The sequence below is a fragment of the Triturus cristatus genome, chromosome 8, assembly GCF_964204655.1.
Source record: "Triturus cristatus chromosome 8, aTriCri1.1, whole genome shotgun sequence".
NCBI classification, from domain to species: Eukaryota; Metazoa; Chordata; class Amphibia; order Caudata; family Salamandridae; genus Triturus; species Triturus cristatus.
Window position 1 is genome coordinate 1693048826 of NC_140591.1, and position 17492 is coordinate 1693066317.

At 49.5% G+C, this 17492-nt stretch overlaps 1 protein-coding gene across 1 annotated transcript in view; it reads left to right on the forward strand.

The window, feature by feature from the left end:
* The window catches only part of LOC146808624 (NACHT, LRR and PYD domains-containing protein 12-like), a 730950-nt gene that overhangs the window by 225402 nt on the left and 488056 nt on the right, over positions 1–17492 (forward strand). Inside the window, exon 6 of the mRNA XM_085623648.1 lies at positions 11611–11784. Coding sequence (XP_085479774.1) covers positions 11611–11784 — 174 coding nt within the window. The remainder of the gene's footprint in view (positions 1–11610; positions 11785–17492) is intronic.

The following is a 17492-nucleotide window of genomic DNA, read 5'->3' on the forward strand; positions in this document are numbered from 1 at the left end:
TCCTGTTCTGTCTGTGCATACAGTGTGCTCCTGCGATATGTGGCCTCTGTGCTACCTTATGTGTAAGGAAACCTGTATCGAGGGACGAGCTAAGTAATAGGATGATGCTACAGCAACATCTCCATGACTTCGTGAACATTGACCTAGACTCGGATTAAGATGAGTATAGTGATTGCCTATGTAAGGGCAAAAGGAGGGTCTGTCGTACTTTACTCTTTGGGGCCGCGTAGGGGACAGGGCCCTACCCCTGTCTATCCTGGTATTAGCAAACCGCAAATGGTTAATGCGGTATGTACGAGTGCTTTATATAACGTTCTAGCTATGAATGCACTGTGTACACGTTATTTTGCACCACTACGCGGGTTCCATCTTGGACGCGGTGGCCATCTTGTGATTGCCCTCACATAGGCTATAATGAAGCAACTACGGGCCTTGCAATGCATGTGCCTTTCCTTGACTCTTTTGTGACCTGGGCAGCTGGCTCCGCTGCCCCGGGTCAAACTGGTCTCACGAGCTCCCCTTCCTCCGGCCACCTGTGATTAGCATCAGGGCTCAACGCACCATAAAGTCCTTTCATCACACACAAGCCTCCGGCTAATCACTTTCGCACCTGCTTGTTCCTGCTTTATGGCTTGTTTCCCGAAACAGGAGATGCTCATGTTTATTGGGGCCTATCGATATCTAATGTGGGATCTGAACCTTGCTGTGTAAATAGTTGTGGGCTGGCCTAACTGGAATGTGGGATGGTCATCATGACTCTGCTCTTTCGTTTGAACTGTACACTTGTTTATTGCCGTATCGTAAACCTAGGAATGTATGCTTGAGGCAGGAAAAAAGTGTATTTAAGAAGAAGTCCGTTTCTATGATTTTCAGCAGTCTCCTGAGAACATACACGCTGTTGTACTTCTAGGATACCTGTAATTGGTCTGCAGCCAATAAACGAATCTTTGACTTCACCCAGAAGACTCTGTGTTTCTGTAGGTCTGAAACAGGGAGTAACCCAGAAGTCATAGGGTGTGTTCCCCTGCACCGCTGGGCTTAAAATACCCAGTACTTCACCACCAGTCACTGGGCTGCCCTCCTGCTGCTGACTGAAACTCGCAGTGGAGGAGGCCCAACAATAGGTATCCTGTCACAGGGAGTTGTGAACACCTCCCAGACAGGGTTTAGTGTATTGGGGCTGGGTGGGTGCACTCCTAGAGTGCTATATAGTCCTGCACTGGGGGAGCAGTAGGCTCCTCTGTGCGTATGCCAGCTCAAACCGGTTCAGGGGCTACCTGCCCCTGCTCTGGCGCGAAACTGGACAAAGGGAAGTGGGTGTAGCCACCGACTCCCCTGACCCTTCCATAGGTGGGGTCATAGAGCTAGTCCCTCCCTTCCTTCTAGCATAAGTTAGGGAACCCTTGCCATTGCAAACTAGATATCCCTGGACGACGCTCTGAAGAAGAATCTTGGACCTTCGACGTTCCACTACATCTGGAAGACTGAAGAATCTCCCTTGGAGTCAAGAAGTGACTCCCCTGCTTGGCAGGCACCCAATCTTGCAATCAATGGTTCCAAATTTTCCCGCTCCTGCCGGAGTTTGAAGTCCCTGCATCCTAGGAAGAGGATTTCCTGACTTCTCCAAGGCCATCGTGAGTCCCCAGCGACGCTGAGGCAAGTGGACCCCACGAGTGATGAGGAAACGCAATCCCTGGGTACCGTGCACTATTTTCGAGTGCAACCCCTTCACGACATTCTACCATCTTGTACATTGGACCACGTGTGGTCCAAGCCTCCAGCAGGATTTCCTCCGAGGATCAGAGGCCTACCTCATCCCGAGTGACTGTGGGCTCCTGGTGAGTGAATCCTCCCGAGGCGTCTTCGTGATCCCTTGCCGGTTGGCTTGTGGGTCCCCAGAAGACTTTTCTACAAAGCCAAAGGGCTCCCCTGTTTGCTCCAGGCCTTCCCTGACTTACCCTCGCTGGGTGAGTCCCTCAGACCTTGCTGATCTGCAACGCTGACTTTTTACACTTTCCACAAGACTTGCTGTTGCCATGGCTTGTTGGCTCCAATCTGTTCGCCGACACCTCAGTAAGCTGCAGACTTTGTGCAACACGCCGAATCCAGCTCCTGGTTCTCGTCGACGCCACATGGACCTCGTGGCTGAAGAGTCAAGACACCTGTGGATCACCTGAAATCACCCGACGACTGTGGGCATCCATCTTCCTTGCCCCAGGTCACTGCCAAGTGACTTTGAACACTGTCCCTCTGCTTTCAGGTCTTCTTTCTTCTGAATCCAGCCTTGGATTCCACCGGACACTTCTCCTGTCTTCACAAGTAGCAAGTCTTATTTTTCTCTCATTGAAAACGACACCTATGCACCCGGCTTCCTTGGGTGAGGTAACTCCAGCACTACGGTGCTCCTGTGGATGTTGGCTCTAGAACTACTTACCCTGTAAGTGACTTGCTTGTAGACTCTCCCGAAGTATCCTAAATCTCTAAATTTGCAATAGCGACTTGCTCCATTGAAGTCAATTAGGATCCGCGGCTGTGTTCTCACACTGCCTGCGTCTCCCGTGGGTCCTTTACTTACCTGCCTTGGGTGGATTAGTGAGGCCCCAGCGCTTCTGAAGGCGCTAGGCATGTCCCTTCTCAAGTCGTTATTCTTAAGTTTTTTTTAGTATATGGTCTGGTACGCCCCTAGAGCCCCAGCCATATTTTTGCTTAACTTGTTGTGAAATGTTGATTTATGCATATGTTCCTGACTTCTAATCTCATAAAGAGATTAGCAGAGAGTTGTTAGTAATAAATACATATATATTTGATATATATACCTGTGTGGTGTCTTTTCATTTGGTAATTCAAGAGATTATAAGGTATAACAAGCTGCTTTACATTCCTCAGAGACTTAGCCTGAAGGCTGCTCTCCACAGCTACCACTAGGATAGCTTTCTTTAAAGGTTGTCTTAAACCTATCTACCATAAGAGTCGAATTGGACTGGTGCAAGGTGGCCACCATAACTAGTGACCAGCATATGCCAGGCCAACTTTTCACATTGGTGGGCAGCGTGTGAGATTCCAGCTTGCCATTGTTTTATCAGAAAATCTCTATATCAATTACTAACTGAAAACCACTAAAGGTACTCAAGGTACATATAAAATCAAGCTAGTATCAATACGTTCTACTGAACTTAGAGCTGTGTGTCAAGGGATAGCACACCCTTTCTACAGCTCAGGCTAGTATCAGTAGGCCACAAACTAGTGTAGGTAGTACAACACTGCACATCACTAGAATGTCCTAAGGGTTGGAACCAGTGTGTCCACCCAGCCTAAGGATAAGGACATGACTTTCACTGACTTGAAAGCCATGTGTGCTGCAAGGCACCTGAAGCTAGGCCAGAGTCCCTCCACACTACACCTGATAGATCTGCTGACAGCAGATGATCTTAGACTAGCTCTAGGAGCTAATGGGTCTGAATCAGTGAGTGGGTCAATTACAGTGTCTGGGTCAGATGATGAAAATCAAGATGACCTGGACTCTGTGGTTGAAGGGACAGATCCACAAGGATCTGAACAGGACAGAGGAACTCTCACTAAGAGAACTGACAGAGTGGAGGAAAGGCCTAGGTCCCTTTCGAGGGAGTCTGACCACTCATATCACTCTGGCAGAGAATCTGTCCACCAGAGGAGCTCCTACTTTCCTAGAAGGGAGACCTCCTCTGACAGAATGTACAAACTGATGCAGTATGAGGAAGCAAGATTTGCCCTCAAAACCAAGCAGTTGGCATTAGATAGAGAAGCCTTTGAGCTCCAGAGAGCTTCTAGAAGAGAGGGTTTAGAACCCTCTGGTGGCAGCAACAGTGTCCCTAGAGGTGGAGAATATATTCCAGACCATAGGAACCTGAGCAAGGTTGGTCCTCCCTACCAGAGAGGGGATGATATCCATAAATGGATAACTGCTATTGAAAGGGCTTGTAGACTACAACAGGTCCCCCAAAAGCAGTGGGCATCAATCTTGTGGCTCTCCTTTTCAGATAAAGGTAGAGACAAGCTCCTCACTGTTAGAGAAGAGGATGCTGATGACTATGAAGTCCTGAAGAGTGCACTGATAGATGGGTTTGGCTGAACCACTGAGCAGTACAGGTTGAAGTTCAGAGACACCCAAAAGGCACAGACTCAGGACTGGACCGACTTTGTAGATTGTGCAACCAAGGCTCTGGAGGGTTGGCTGGTTGGCAGTAGGGTTACTGATTTCAAAGGATTGTATAATCTAATGATGAGAGAACAGATCCTTAATAGTTGCCAGAACCAGTTGTTGCATCAATACTTGGTGGACTCTGATCTGACCTCTCCCCAAGAATTGGGAAAGAAGGCAGACAAATGGGTCAGAACCAGGGTGAGGCAGAAAACCCAGAACCAAGGGGGGGATGCCAAGAAGCAGGATTCTAAGGGCTCTGAGAAAGGTGGGGATAAGTCAAAAGACCAGAAGTCTTCACAAGGGCCCCAAAAATCTGCATCTGGTAGGGATTCACAATCCAACAAGGGAAAAGGCCAAAAGAAGCCCTGGTGCAAATTCTGTAAACAGAAAGGGCACTGGACTTCTGACTGTAACAAGTCCAAAGACCAAACCACCACCACTCCTGCCCCTACGGCAACTGTTCCCCCTAGTACAGCTACTGGTGGAGGTGGTACTCAGAATAAGGGTGTAGTAGGGTTGACCCTGGGTTCTGAAATGGACTCTGGCCTAGTCAGAGTACCCACTCAGGCATTGCTGATTTGTGATGGAGACATTGATATGTCCTTCCTAGGGAGCCCCAGTAATCTGGGCAAATACAAACAGCAGCCTGTAATAAATGGCAAACAGGCTTTGGTATTTAGGGACACAGGTGGTAGTGTCACCATGGTGGCAGAGGATCTTGTGGACCCTGGACAGATCATCCTGGGCGAAATGTACCAGGTTACCAATGCAAGCAATGTCATGACCAACCATAGCCTGGCAGTTGTGAATTTCTCCTGGGGAGGGGTAACTGGCCTCAAGAAGGTTGTAGTCAGTGCAGACCTCCCTGTAGAATGTCTATTGGGCAATGATCTAGAGACTTAAACCTGGTCTGAATTAGAGTTATGGACTCATGCTGAGATGTTGGGCATCCCTGCAGAGGTATTTGCTGTGACCAGATCACAGGCCAAAATGCACAACACTTAACCAGCTCTGGATCCTGAAACCATGGACCAGGTGCTTCCCAAGAAGAAGAGCAGTAGGGTGAAGGCAGTGCCTTCCCCTCTGGCTCTGATCACAGATTCACCTCTTGATTGAGGAGAAGCAGATCCTGAAGAAGGAACTACCCCAGAGGGACTTGAGCCTGATCAGGTTGAGTTCTTGGGGGCAGGGGGTCCTTCTAGGGAAGATCTGAGTAAGGGATCAACAGTGCTGCCCCTCTCTTGAACCCCTCAGACAGCAGGCTGCTGCTGAGGCTGCTGGGAGTGCTAGTGGGTCCCATAAAGTTTATTGGGATGAGGGACTCCTATATTGTGAGAGATCCAACTCCTGGAGCCACCATGAGTTTGGTAATACCTCAGAAGTTTAGGGTGTTCCTCTTGACCCTAGGACATGATATCCCTTTAGAAGGTCACTTGGGCCAAAACAAGATCCTGGGACAGGCTTGTTCTACATTTTCATTGGCCACATATGTCAGAGGACACCAAGAAGTTCTGTCGTTCCTGTGTCACCTGCCAAGTCAGTGGCAAGTCAGGTGGCACAACAAAGGCCCCCCTAATACCTCTACCTGTGGTGGGGGTACCCTTTGAAAGGGTAGGGATTGACAGTGTTGGTCCCCTTGACCCTCCAACTGCATCTGGGCACAGATATATTCTGGTGGTAGTGGATCATGCCACCAGGTAGCCAGAGGCAATTCCCCTGAGGACCACCACAGACCCTGTGGTGGCAAGAGCCCTCATTGGAGTTTTCTCCAGAGTGGGTTTCCCAAAGGAGGTAATCTCTGACAGAGGTACAAACTTCATGTCAGGATATCTGAAAGCAATGTGGAAGGAGTGTGGTGTAACTTATAAATTCACTACTCCCTATCACCCACAATGCAATGGGTTGGTTGAACGTTTCAACAAAACCCGTAAGGGAATGATTAAAGGACTCCCAGAAAAGCTTAGGCGAAAATGGGACCACTTTCTTCACTGCTTTTTGTTTGCATACAGAGCGGTTCCACAGAAGGGGGTTGGTTACAGCCAATTTGAGCTTCTGTTTGGACACCCTGTAAGAGGTCCATTGTGTTTGGTAAAAGAGGGCTGGGAGTTACCTCTCAAACCCCCCAAACAGGATGTGATGGACTATGTACTTGGTCTCTGCTCCAGGATGGCCGAATACATGAAGAAGGCAACCAAAAACCGGGAGGCCAGCCAAGAATTACAAAAAACTTGGCATGACCAAAAGGCTGTGCTGACTGTGTACCAGCCAGGACAGAAAGTGTTGGTGTTGGAGCCTGTGGCCCCAGCAGCCATCCAGGACAAATGGAGTGGCCCCCATACCATTATTGAGCAAAGGGGAGAAGTCACCTATCTGGTGAATCTTGGAACTCCCAGGAGCCCCCTGAGGATGCTTCATGTCAACAGATTGAAACCATATGTCAACAGGGCTGACATGGGCTTGCTCATGGCAACTGATGAAGAACAGGAGGAGGAGAGTGACCCTCTCCCAGACCTGCTCTCACAGAACCCTGATGATGGGTCAGTAGATGGTGTTGCTTTGGCATGCAGCCTCACTGATCATCAGCAAACTGAATGCAGACAAGTTCTGCAACAGTTTAGACATATGTTTAGCCTGATCCCTAGTCAGACTTCCTGGTGCACCCATGAGGTTGACACTGGAGACAGTCTGCCTGTCAATAGTAAACTCTACAGGCAACCTGACCAGAAAATGTTGGAGCTAGGTGTGATTGAGCCTTCAGATAGCCCTTATGCTAGTCCAGTAGTCCTAGTACCCAAACCTCATACCCTGGGCGGTAAGAAAGAAATGAGGTTTTGTGTAGACTACAGAGGCCTCAATGCAGTCACCAGGACTGATGCCTATCCAATTCCCAGGGCAGATGAACTGATTGATACTTTGGCCTCAGCCAAGTATCTGAGTACATTTGACCTAACAGCTGGCTACTGGCAGATCAGGTTAGCTGAGGATGCCAAGGGCAAAACAGCATTTTCAACCCCTGGTGGGCACTACCACTGTGTGGTGATGCCCTTTGGTTTGAAGAATGCACCTGCCACTTTTCAGAGGTTGGTGAACAAAGTTCTGACAGGTATGGAAACTTATTGCTCAGCTTATCTAGATGATATTGCTGTCTTTAGTTCCTCCTGGCAGGTTCACCTGGTCCACCTCAGGAATGTTTTGGAGGCCCTGCAAAAAGCAGGCCTAACTATCAAGGCCACTAAGTGCCAGATAGGGCAGAGTCAGGTTGTGTACCTGGGCCACCTTGTAGGCGGAGGCCAGGTTCAACCTTTGCAGAACAAAATCCAAACCATCATGGAATGGGTTGCTCCAACCACCGAGACACAGGTGAGAGCCTTTTTGGGCCTGACTGGGTACTATAGGAGGTTTGTAAAGGGATATGGATCTATAGTGACCCCCTTAAATGATCTTACCTCAAAGAAAATGCCAAAAAAGGTTCAGTGGACAGCTAGCTGTCAAAAGGCATTTGAAGACCTAAAGCAGGCCATGTGCACTGCCCCCATCTTACAGAGTCCAGACTACTCCAGAAAGTTAATTGTCCAAACAGATGTTTCAGAGCTGGGCATGGGAGCTATACTGTCGCAACTGAATGATGAAGGTCAAGACCAGCCAGTAGCTTTTATAAGCAGAAGGTTGACCCCTAGCGAGAAACGTTGGTCAGTTATAGAGAGGGAGGCCTTTGCTGTGGTGTGGGCCCTGAAGAAGCTAAGGCCATACTTGTTTGGTACTCACTTTATAGTTCAGACTGACCACAAGCCCCTCCTATGGCTCACACAGATCAAAGGTGAAAACCCCAAACGTTTAAGGTGATCCCTTTACCTACAGGGGATGGACTATACAGTGCAACATAGACCTGGGACCCAAATGCCAATGCAGATGGACTCTCAAGGTATTTCCACTTAGAACACGAAAACCCAACTGGTCAAGGTTAGTTTAGTGTCACTGCGTTTGAGGGGTTTGTGTAGGAGAGTAGGATCTGCCTCTTTTGTTGCTCCCACTTTTTTCTGATGTTTACACTGGTTTCTGGCTATAGTCTGGCTGGGACCCTGCTAATCAGGGCCCCAGTCTCTCTGTTCTCTCTAAACAACATGGAGTGCATATTAGGTGCACTAGTGATTGGATACTGTGGTCCCTTGTGAGCCCCTAGTATATGGTACCTTAGGTACCAAAGGCATAGGTACTTCACAGGCCTACCAGGGGCTGAAGCATGTATTATGCCACCCCTGGGAATCAGACTAAATCTGACACCACAGGCTTGCTACTGCAGCCTGGGTGAGGTAGTGTTAGCACTCCTCACTGAGATATAGGTTCACTATATCTCTCCCTACACACACATATAAACCTATCAGTCACCCCTAAGGCAGGCCCTATCAATCCTGAGGGCAGGGTGCTTGGTTTCCATGTGAGGGGGTGCCTCTGCCTGAGCAGGGCCCCTCTGCAGCTCTGAGTCCATTCTTTGGGGCTGTTTGTGAAGTCGGTCAAACCATATACTCTTAAGTGCATTATGACCTCGCGGTAAATGCTAACTTTGGGATGGCTGAATCAAAACATGTCGTGTTTGGTGTCAAACGCTTTGGAATCATATCCCCACACCAGTAACTGGTGTGGGAGTATGATCCCACCCTTCTAGAGGGATAGACATGTACCTACTGTGGAAACGCGGTAGAATCCTGAAGAGCCCTGGCATCACAAAGTAAATGCTACCAGTCACAGACACTGGGCTGCCCTCCTGCTGATGACCGAAACTCGCAGTGAAGGAGGCACCACAATAGGCATCCTGTCACAGGGAGGTGTGACCACCTCCCAGACAGGGTTTGGTTTATTGGGGCTGGGTGGGTGCACTCCTAGAGTGCTTTGAAGTCCTGCACTGGGGGAGTAGTAGGCTCCTCTGTGCATACACCAGCTCATACCGGCTCAGTGGCTACCTGCCCCTGCTCTGGCGCAAAACTGGACAAAGGGAAGTGGGTGTAGCCACCCACTCCCCTCACCCTCCCATAGGTGGGGTCATAGAGCTAGTCCCTCCCTTCCTTTCAGTATAAGTTAGGGAACCCTTGCCATTGCAAACTAGATATTCCTGGACGACGCTCTGAAGAAGAATCCTTGACCTTTGACGTTCCACTACTTCTGGAAGACGGAAGAATCCCCCTTGGAGTCAAGGAGGGACTCCCCTGCTTGGCAGGCACCAAATCTTGCAAACAACGGTCGCAAACTTTCCCGCTCCCACCGGAGTCCGAAGTCCCTGCAGCCCAGGAAGAGGATTTCCTGACTTCTCCAAGGCCATCGTGAGTCCCCAGCGACGCTGAGGCAAGTGGACCCCACGAGTGACTAGGAACCGCAATACCTGGCTACCATGCACCATTTTCGAGTGCAACCCCTTCACAATGTTCTACAAACTTGTGCATTGGACAACATGTGGTCCAAGCCTCCAGCAGGGTTTTCTCCGAAGATCAGAGGCCTACCTTGTCCCGAGTGATTGTGGGCTCCTGGTGAGTGAATCCTCCTGAGGCATCTTTGCGATCCCTTGCCAGTTGGCTTGTGGGTCCCCTAAAGACTTTTCTACAGTTCCAAAGGGCTCCCCTGGTTGCACCAGGCCTGCCCTGACTTACCCTCGCTGGGTGAGTCCCTCAGACCTTGCTGGTCTGCACCGCCGACTTTTTATCCTTACCACAAGACTTGCTGTTACCAAGGCTTGATGAATCCAATCTGGTCACCGACACCGCAGTAAGCTGCAGACTTTGAAGGACACGCCGAATCCAGCTCCTGGTTGTCATCGACGCCTCCTGGACCTCGTGGCTGAAGAGTCAAGACACCCGTGGATCACCTGAAATCACCCGATGACTGTGGGCATCCATCTTCCTTGCCCCGGGTCACTGCCAAGTGACTTTGAACACTGTCTCCTCTGCTTTCAGGTCTTCTTTCTTCTGAGTCCATCCTTGCATTCCACCGGACACTTCTCCTGTCTTCACAAGGAGCAAGTCTTCTTTGGCTCCCATTGAAAACGACGCCGTGACCCGACACCAAAAGACACCTATGCACCCGGCTTCCCTGGGTGAGGTAACTCCAGCACTACGGTGCTCCTTTGGGTGTTGGCTCTAGAAGTACTTACCCTGTAAGTGACTTGCTTGTAGAGTCTCCCGAAGAATCCTTAAACTCTTAATTTCCAATCGCGACTTGCTCCATTGAAGTCAATAGGGATCTGTGGCTGTGTTCTCACACTGCATGCGTCTCCGGTGGGTCCTTTACTTACCTGCCTTGGTGGTTTAGTGAGGCCCCAGCGCTTCTGAAGGCCCTAGGTCTTGTCCCCTCGCAAGTCGTTATTCCTAAATCTCTTTTTTAGTGTATGGTCTGGTACGCCCCAATGGCCCCAGCCATATTTGTGCTTGTTGTGAAATGTTGATTTGTGCATATGCTCCTGACTTGTAATCTCATAAAGAGATTAGCAGAGAGTTGTTAGTAATAAATACATATTTATTTTATATATATACCTGTGTGGTGTCCTTTCATTTAGTAATTCAAGAGATTATAAGGTAAAACAAGCTGCTTTACATTCCTCAGAGACTTAGCCTGAAGGCTGCTCTCCACAGCTACCACTAGGATAGCTTTCTTTAAAAGGTTGTCTTAAACCTACTACCATAAGAGTCAAATTGGACTGGTGCAAGGTGGCCACTATAACTAGTAACCAGCATATGCCAGGCCAACTTCTCACAATGGGTTTTTTTTTTCATGAATGTTATTATTATTGGTGAATGAGACAAGATTACATCACCATCTAACCAAACACTCCAAGAAAAATCAGCTGCAGTGTCATTTAAACACTTTTTAACTTTAAAATAAATCATCAACCATGGCCCAGGAAAAAAAAGAATAACCAGTCTTTAAAATTAATATAAAAATAAATAACACATTTTAAATCCGGTGTGTCTCTGAAGATCAAGGAACTACTTTTAGGTGGATGTGAACAACGTGCACAGGCCTTTTAGTTTCCCTGCTGAAGTCTGTGGAGGGCGGAAGCAAAGTGTGAACTCCGTTTTAACAGACCAATGGGTGAAGATTTCTTATCAGAAGCCCGTCAGTGCTACAAAACAAGCAGCGTATTAATAGGCAGGTCACCGCAACAAGTGCTAAAGTTGTGACTTTACCATTTACACCACAGCAGAGGGTCTCCAGCATAAACAACATATTAATCTATTTATGTACATTTAGCCCCGCCTCTGCCAGTCTGAGAACTCCCCCCAGGAGACTGCTATATAACCAGGGCGTGGTCAGATGTGTAAGGTCGGATGTGTCACTAGAGGGGAGTAAGTCAAGGACGGGAAGGAAATGAAGATAAAACTGAAGTTGTGACGCCCCTGTCTGTGCTCTGCTTTACTCCTCTCCATATCTCTTCTGTCCTGCAGGTTGCGAGAGTGCTCGCTCACCAATTCATGCTGCGAAGACCTCGCCTCTGTCCTGGAAACAAACACATCTCTCACAGAGCTCGACCTGAACTACAATAATGATCTGAGAGACACTGGAGTGAAGAAGTTGTGTGAAGGCCTAAAACATCCCGGTTGCAAACTACAGACACTGAGGTACAGAGCTGTGCAGGCCTTATCACGTCATTTATTTCTAAATATATCTCATAGGTGGGGTTTACACATATATTTTAAAAATACCTTGAAATGTTTACAATATTGACTCTTTTCTGTTAATGTCGTGAGAAAGGCACACATTAATCACATTTGTGAATTAAGTCAGGTTTGTGAAGTGGGGGTACCCAAGCCCCAATCCATGGTCATGAAAGAAGCCCCTCTCATGGTGCAGAGGGGCACTTTTTAAAGCCTGTTTCTCAGGTATTTGCGCTCAAATGGAATAGGTCTTGACCAGAGGGCAGGTCTGTCCCTTCCAGTGAGGGCGCCTACCCCACCAGTCTCCCTGCTGTTACCAGACCGGCTGCTGGATACGGGGCCAAGGAATGTCAGTGAGACATGGGGGGCTCTGAGGCCCTCTTCACATTCTGCAGGAGGAGGGAGCTGTAAGTTGAAAGGCAGAGCAGGCTGTAGAGAGGGGCAACTGTAAGATGAAAAGTAGAGCAGGCTACAAAGAAGGCAGCTGTAAGATGAAAGGTAGAGCAGGCTGCAGAGAAGGGCAGCTGTAAGATGAAAGGTAGAGCAGGCTGCTGAAAGCGGCAGGTGTAAGATAAAAGGCAGAGCAGGCTGCAGAGAGGGCCAACTGTAAGATGAAAGCTAGATCAGGCTGCAGAGAGGGGCAGCTGTAAAATGAAAGGAGGAGCATACTGTAGAGAGGTGCAGCTGTAAGATGAAAGGTAGAGCAGGCTGCGGAGAGCGGCAGCTGTAAAATGAGAGGTAGAGCGGGCTGTAGTGAGGGGCAAAAGTAAGATGAGAGGTAGAGTGGGCTGTACACTGGGGCAGCTGTAGGATGAAAGGTAGAGTGGGCTGCAGAGAGGGGCAACCGTAAAATGAAAGGTAGAGCAGGCTACAGAGCAGGCAACTGTAAGATGAAAGGTAGAGCAGGCTACAGAGAAATCAGCTGGAAGATAAAAGGCAGAGCAGGCTGCACAGTTGGGCAGCTGTAAGATGAAAGGTAGCGCAGGCTGCAGAGAGGGGCAACTGTAAGATGAAAGGTAGAGCAGGCTGCATAGAGGGGCAACTGTAAGATGAAAGGTAGTGCAAGCTACAAAGAAGGCAGCTGTAAGATGAAAGGTAGAGCAGGCTACAGAGAAGGCAGCTGTAAGATAAAAGGCAGAGCAGGCATCTGTAAGATGAAAGGTAGCGCAGGCTGCAGAGAGGAGCAACTGTAAGATGAAAGTTAGAGCGGGCTGCACAGTGGGGCAGCTGTAAGATGAAAGGAAGAGCAGGATGCAGAGAGGGGCAGCTGTAAAATGAAGGTTGGACCAGGCTGCACAGTGGGGCAACTGTAAGATGAAAGGTAGAGCAGGCTGCAGAAAAGGGCAGCGGTAAGATGAAAGATAGAGCAGGCTACAGAGAAGGCACCTGTAGAAAGCAGAGCTGCTGAGGTTCACAGTGTGTTTGGACAGCAGCGCAGCTTAGATTCACGGTGTGCTTAGAAGGCAGCGCTGCTGTGGGTCACGCTGTGCTTGGACAGCAGAGCTGCTGAGATTCACGGTGTGCATAGAAAGCAGCGCTGCTGAGATTCACGGTGTGCATAGAAAGCAGCGCTGCTGAGATTCAAGGTGTTCATAGAAAGCAGAGCTGCTGAGGTTCACGGTGCACTTAGACAGCAGAGCTGCTGAGGTTCATGGTGTTCTTAGACAGCAGAGCTGCTGAAGTTCACAGTGTGCTTAGACAGCAGAGCTGCTGAGGTTCACGGTGTGCTTAGACAGCAGAACTGCTGAGGTTCACGGTGTGCTTAGACAGCAGAGCTGCTGAGGCTCTCGGTGTGCTTAGACAGCAGAGCTGCTGAGGTTCACAGTGTGCTTAGACAGCAGAGCTGCTGAGGTTCACGGTGTGCTTAGACAGCTGAGCTGCTGAGGTTCACGGTGTGCTTAGACAGCAGAGCTGCTGAGATTCATGGTGTGCTTAGAAAGCAGAGCTGCATAGATTCACGGTGTGCATAGAAAGCAGAGCTGCTTAGATTCACGGTGTGCATAGAAAGCAGCACTGCTGAGGTTCACGGTTTGCTTGGATAGCAGCAATGCTTAGATTCATGGTGTGCTTAGAAAGCAGCGCTGCGGAGGTTCATGGTGTACTTAGCAGAGCTGCTGAGGTTCATTGTGTACTTAGACAGCAGAGCTGCTGAGGTTCACTCTGTGCTTGGACAGCAGAGCTGCTGAGGTTCACTGTGTGCTTGGACAGCAGAGCTGCTGAGGTTCACGGTGTGCTTGGACAGAAGAGCTGCTGAGGTTCACGGTGTGCTTGGACAGCAGAGCTGCTGAGGTTCATGGTGTGCTTGGACAGCAGAGCTGCTGAGATTCACGGTGTGCTGAGACAGCAGATCTGCTGAGGTTCACGGTGTGCTTAGACATCAAAGCTACTGAGGTTCACAGTATGCTTTGACAGCAGAGCTGCTGAGGTTCACGGTGTGCTTAGATAGCAGAGCTGCTGAAGTTCACTGTATGCTTAGACAGCAGAGCTGCTGAAGTTAATGGTGTACTTCGACAGCAGAGCTGCTGAGGTTCAGTCTGTGTTCAGACAGCAGAACTGCTGAGGTTCACGGTGTGCTTGGACAGCAGCGCAGCTTAGATTCACGATGTGCATAGAAAGCAGCGCTGCTGAGATTCACGGTGTGCATAGAAAGCAGCACTGCTCAGATTCACGGTGTTCATAGAAAGCAGAGCTGCTGTGGTTCACGGTGTGCTTGGACAGCAGCCCTGCTTAGATTCATGGTGTGCTTAGAAAGCAGCGCTGCTGAGGTTCATGATGTTCTTAGACAGCAGAGCTGCTGAAGTTCATGGTGTGTTTAGACTGCAGTGCTGCTGAGGTTCACTGTGTGCTTAGCAGAGCTGCTGAGGGTCACAGTGTGCTTAGACAGCAGAGCTGCTGAGGTTCACGGTGTGCTTAGAGCAAAGCTGCTGAGGTTCATAGTGTGCTTTGACAGCAGAGCTGCTGAGGTTCACAATGTGCTTTGACAGCAGAGCTGCTGAGGTTCACAGTGTGCTTAGAGAGCAGAGCTGCTGAGGTTCACGGTGTGCTTAGACTGCAGAACTGCTAAGGTTCACAATGTGCTTAGACAGCGCAGCTGCTGAGGTTCAAAGTGTGCTTAGACAGCAGAGCTGCTGAGGTTCACGGTGTGCTTAGACAGCAGAGCTGCTGAGGTTCACAGTGTGCTTTGACAGCAGCACTGCTAAGGTTCACAGTGTGCTAAGACTGCAGAACTGATGAGGTTCACAGTGTGCTAAGACAGCAGAGCTGCTGAGGTTCATGGTGTGCTTAGACAGCAGTGCTGCTGAGATTCACGGTGTGCTTAGACTGCAGAGCTGCTGAGGTTCACGGTGTGCTTAGACTGCAGAGCTGCTAAGGTTCACGGTGTACTTAGACTGCAGAGCTGCTGAGGTTCATGGTGTGCTTAGATTGCAGAGCCTCTGAGGTTCATGGTGTGCTTAGACTGCATAGCTGCTGAGGTTCAAGGTGTGCTTTTGACAGCAGCGCTGCTGAGGTTCAGGTGTGCTTAGACAGAGCTGCTGAGGTTCACAGTGTGCTTTGACAGCAGTGCTGCTGAGGTTCAGGTGTGCTTAGACTGCAGAGCTGCTGAGGTTCATGGTGTGCTTAGACAGCAGCGCTGCTGAGGTCCATGGTGTGCCTAACCAGCAGAGCTGCTGAGGTTCATGGTGTGCTTAGACTGCAGAGCTGCTGAGGTTCCCGGTGTGTTTAGAACATCAGAGCTGCTGACGTTCATGGTGTGTCTAACCAGCAGAGCTGCTGACGTTCATGGTGTGCCTAACCAGCAGAGCTGCTAAGATTCATGGTGTACCTAACCAGAAGAGCTGCTTAAATTCAGGTTGTGCTTAGATATCAGTGCTGCTGAGATTCAGGGTCTGCTGAGACAGCAGAGCTGCTGAGGTTCATGGTATACTTAGACAGCAGAACTGCTGATTTTCACAGTGTGCTTAGATAGCAGTGTTACTGAGGTTCACGGTGTGCTTAGACAGTAGCGCTGCTGAGGTTCACAGTATGCTTAGACAGCAGGGCTGCTAAGGTTTAGTGTGTGCTCAGACAGCAGAGCTGCTGAGGTTCACGGTGTGCTTAGACAGCAGAGCTACTGAGGTTCACGTGTGCTTAGACGGCAGAGCTGCTTAGATTCACGGTGTGCTTAGACAGCAGAGCTGCTGAGGATCACGGTGTGCTTAGATAGCAAAGCTGCTGAAGTTCACGGTGTGCTTAGATAGTCCTGCTGCTGAGGTTCACGGTGTGCTTAGACAGTAGCGCTGCTGAGGTTCACTGTGTGCTTAGACAGCAGAGCTGCTAAGGTTCACGGTGTGCTTAGACAGCTCACCTGCTGAGGTTCATGGTGTACTTAGACAGCAGAGCTAATGAGGTTCATGGTGTGCTTAGACAGCAGAGCTGCTGAGGTTCATGGTGTGCTTAGACAGCAGAGCTGCTGAGATTAGCATATAGGACAAGAGGCATCTTTGTAAATTCTCTCGTTACATGACCTATGATCACTCTCGGTGATTCCTTCAAAGAGGAAAAAGCACGACTGCCAATGGTTCCCTACATCATGAGGCTACAAAGATAAACATAGAATAAGGACAACTCAATCAAGTCCTGGTACTGCGTCATATCATGCTTGGAGTTTAATGTATCAGGACTAGACCCGGGGCCTCATCAAAAATAGGAATGTTTGGAATTATTTGCCCTCCCATGTAGTGCTTAAAAGAGAATGAAAAGGCACAGGCAGGGTCAATTGGTCAGGCCTCGGCTGGCATTGCAATGGTAAATTGTTTTGTTCGAGGCATATGAGCTGCAGATCACACACTTAGGATAAGATCGCCATCTGGAGTTGGGCTCGGATGATTGCAGGTTGTTGTTGTCTTCGGAAGAAGCCTTTTGGTCACGAGATAGGTGACTCCTCCTCTGGACAACAGTGCGCATGGGCATCCACTTCATCCTCAGATTGTTTTTTTCCGCCATTGGGTTTAGATGAACTTTTCCGCTCCGGCTGAAAACGTTCCAAACCAAGCTTTTCGAAGCGAAATTCGCACCTCACTCGACATCGAACATTCATCGGACCGGTTCCGGATACGGCTCATTGAAAGGACGCCTTTTAAAAAATGCCCCCAATGTGGAGCAAATTTCCCGCACAGTGACCACCACGAGGTTTGCAACCTGTGCCTCTCGCCGGAACACGACGAGTCCAGCTGTCCAGCCTGCGCCGCATTCCGATCCAAGAAGACTATCCGGGATCGAAGAGCTCGACGCCATATCATGGCCAGACCAGCTCCGGAACCAGAGGACATCTTTGGTCAGGGCCCCGATGTCCCGGAAGAAGATTCCGAGGAACTCCAGATTATATCTGAAGCAGACGACTCAGACGACCCCATTACTCCTGGGCAGCGCGTGAGTACCTTGGCCCCTACCCTCACCCCTCCAAAAAAGGCACTGGTCAAGACTTCGTGAGCTGGCTCCAGTCGCGACCGAAAACAATCTTCAGAAGCCCCGCCTTCGAGCCCGGCTCCGAAGAAATACAAGCCTTCAAGTGGTTCGGGCCCAAGTAAACCACATATTACAGTACCCCCAGCACCTTCGGCACCGAAGACGCAAGACCTCTCGGCACCGAAGCAGGCACTGATACCAAAGTCCTCAAGGCCCATCGACAAACC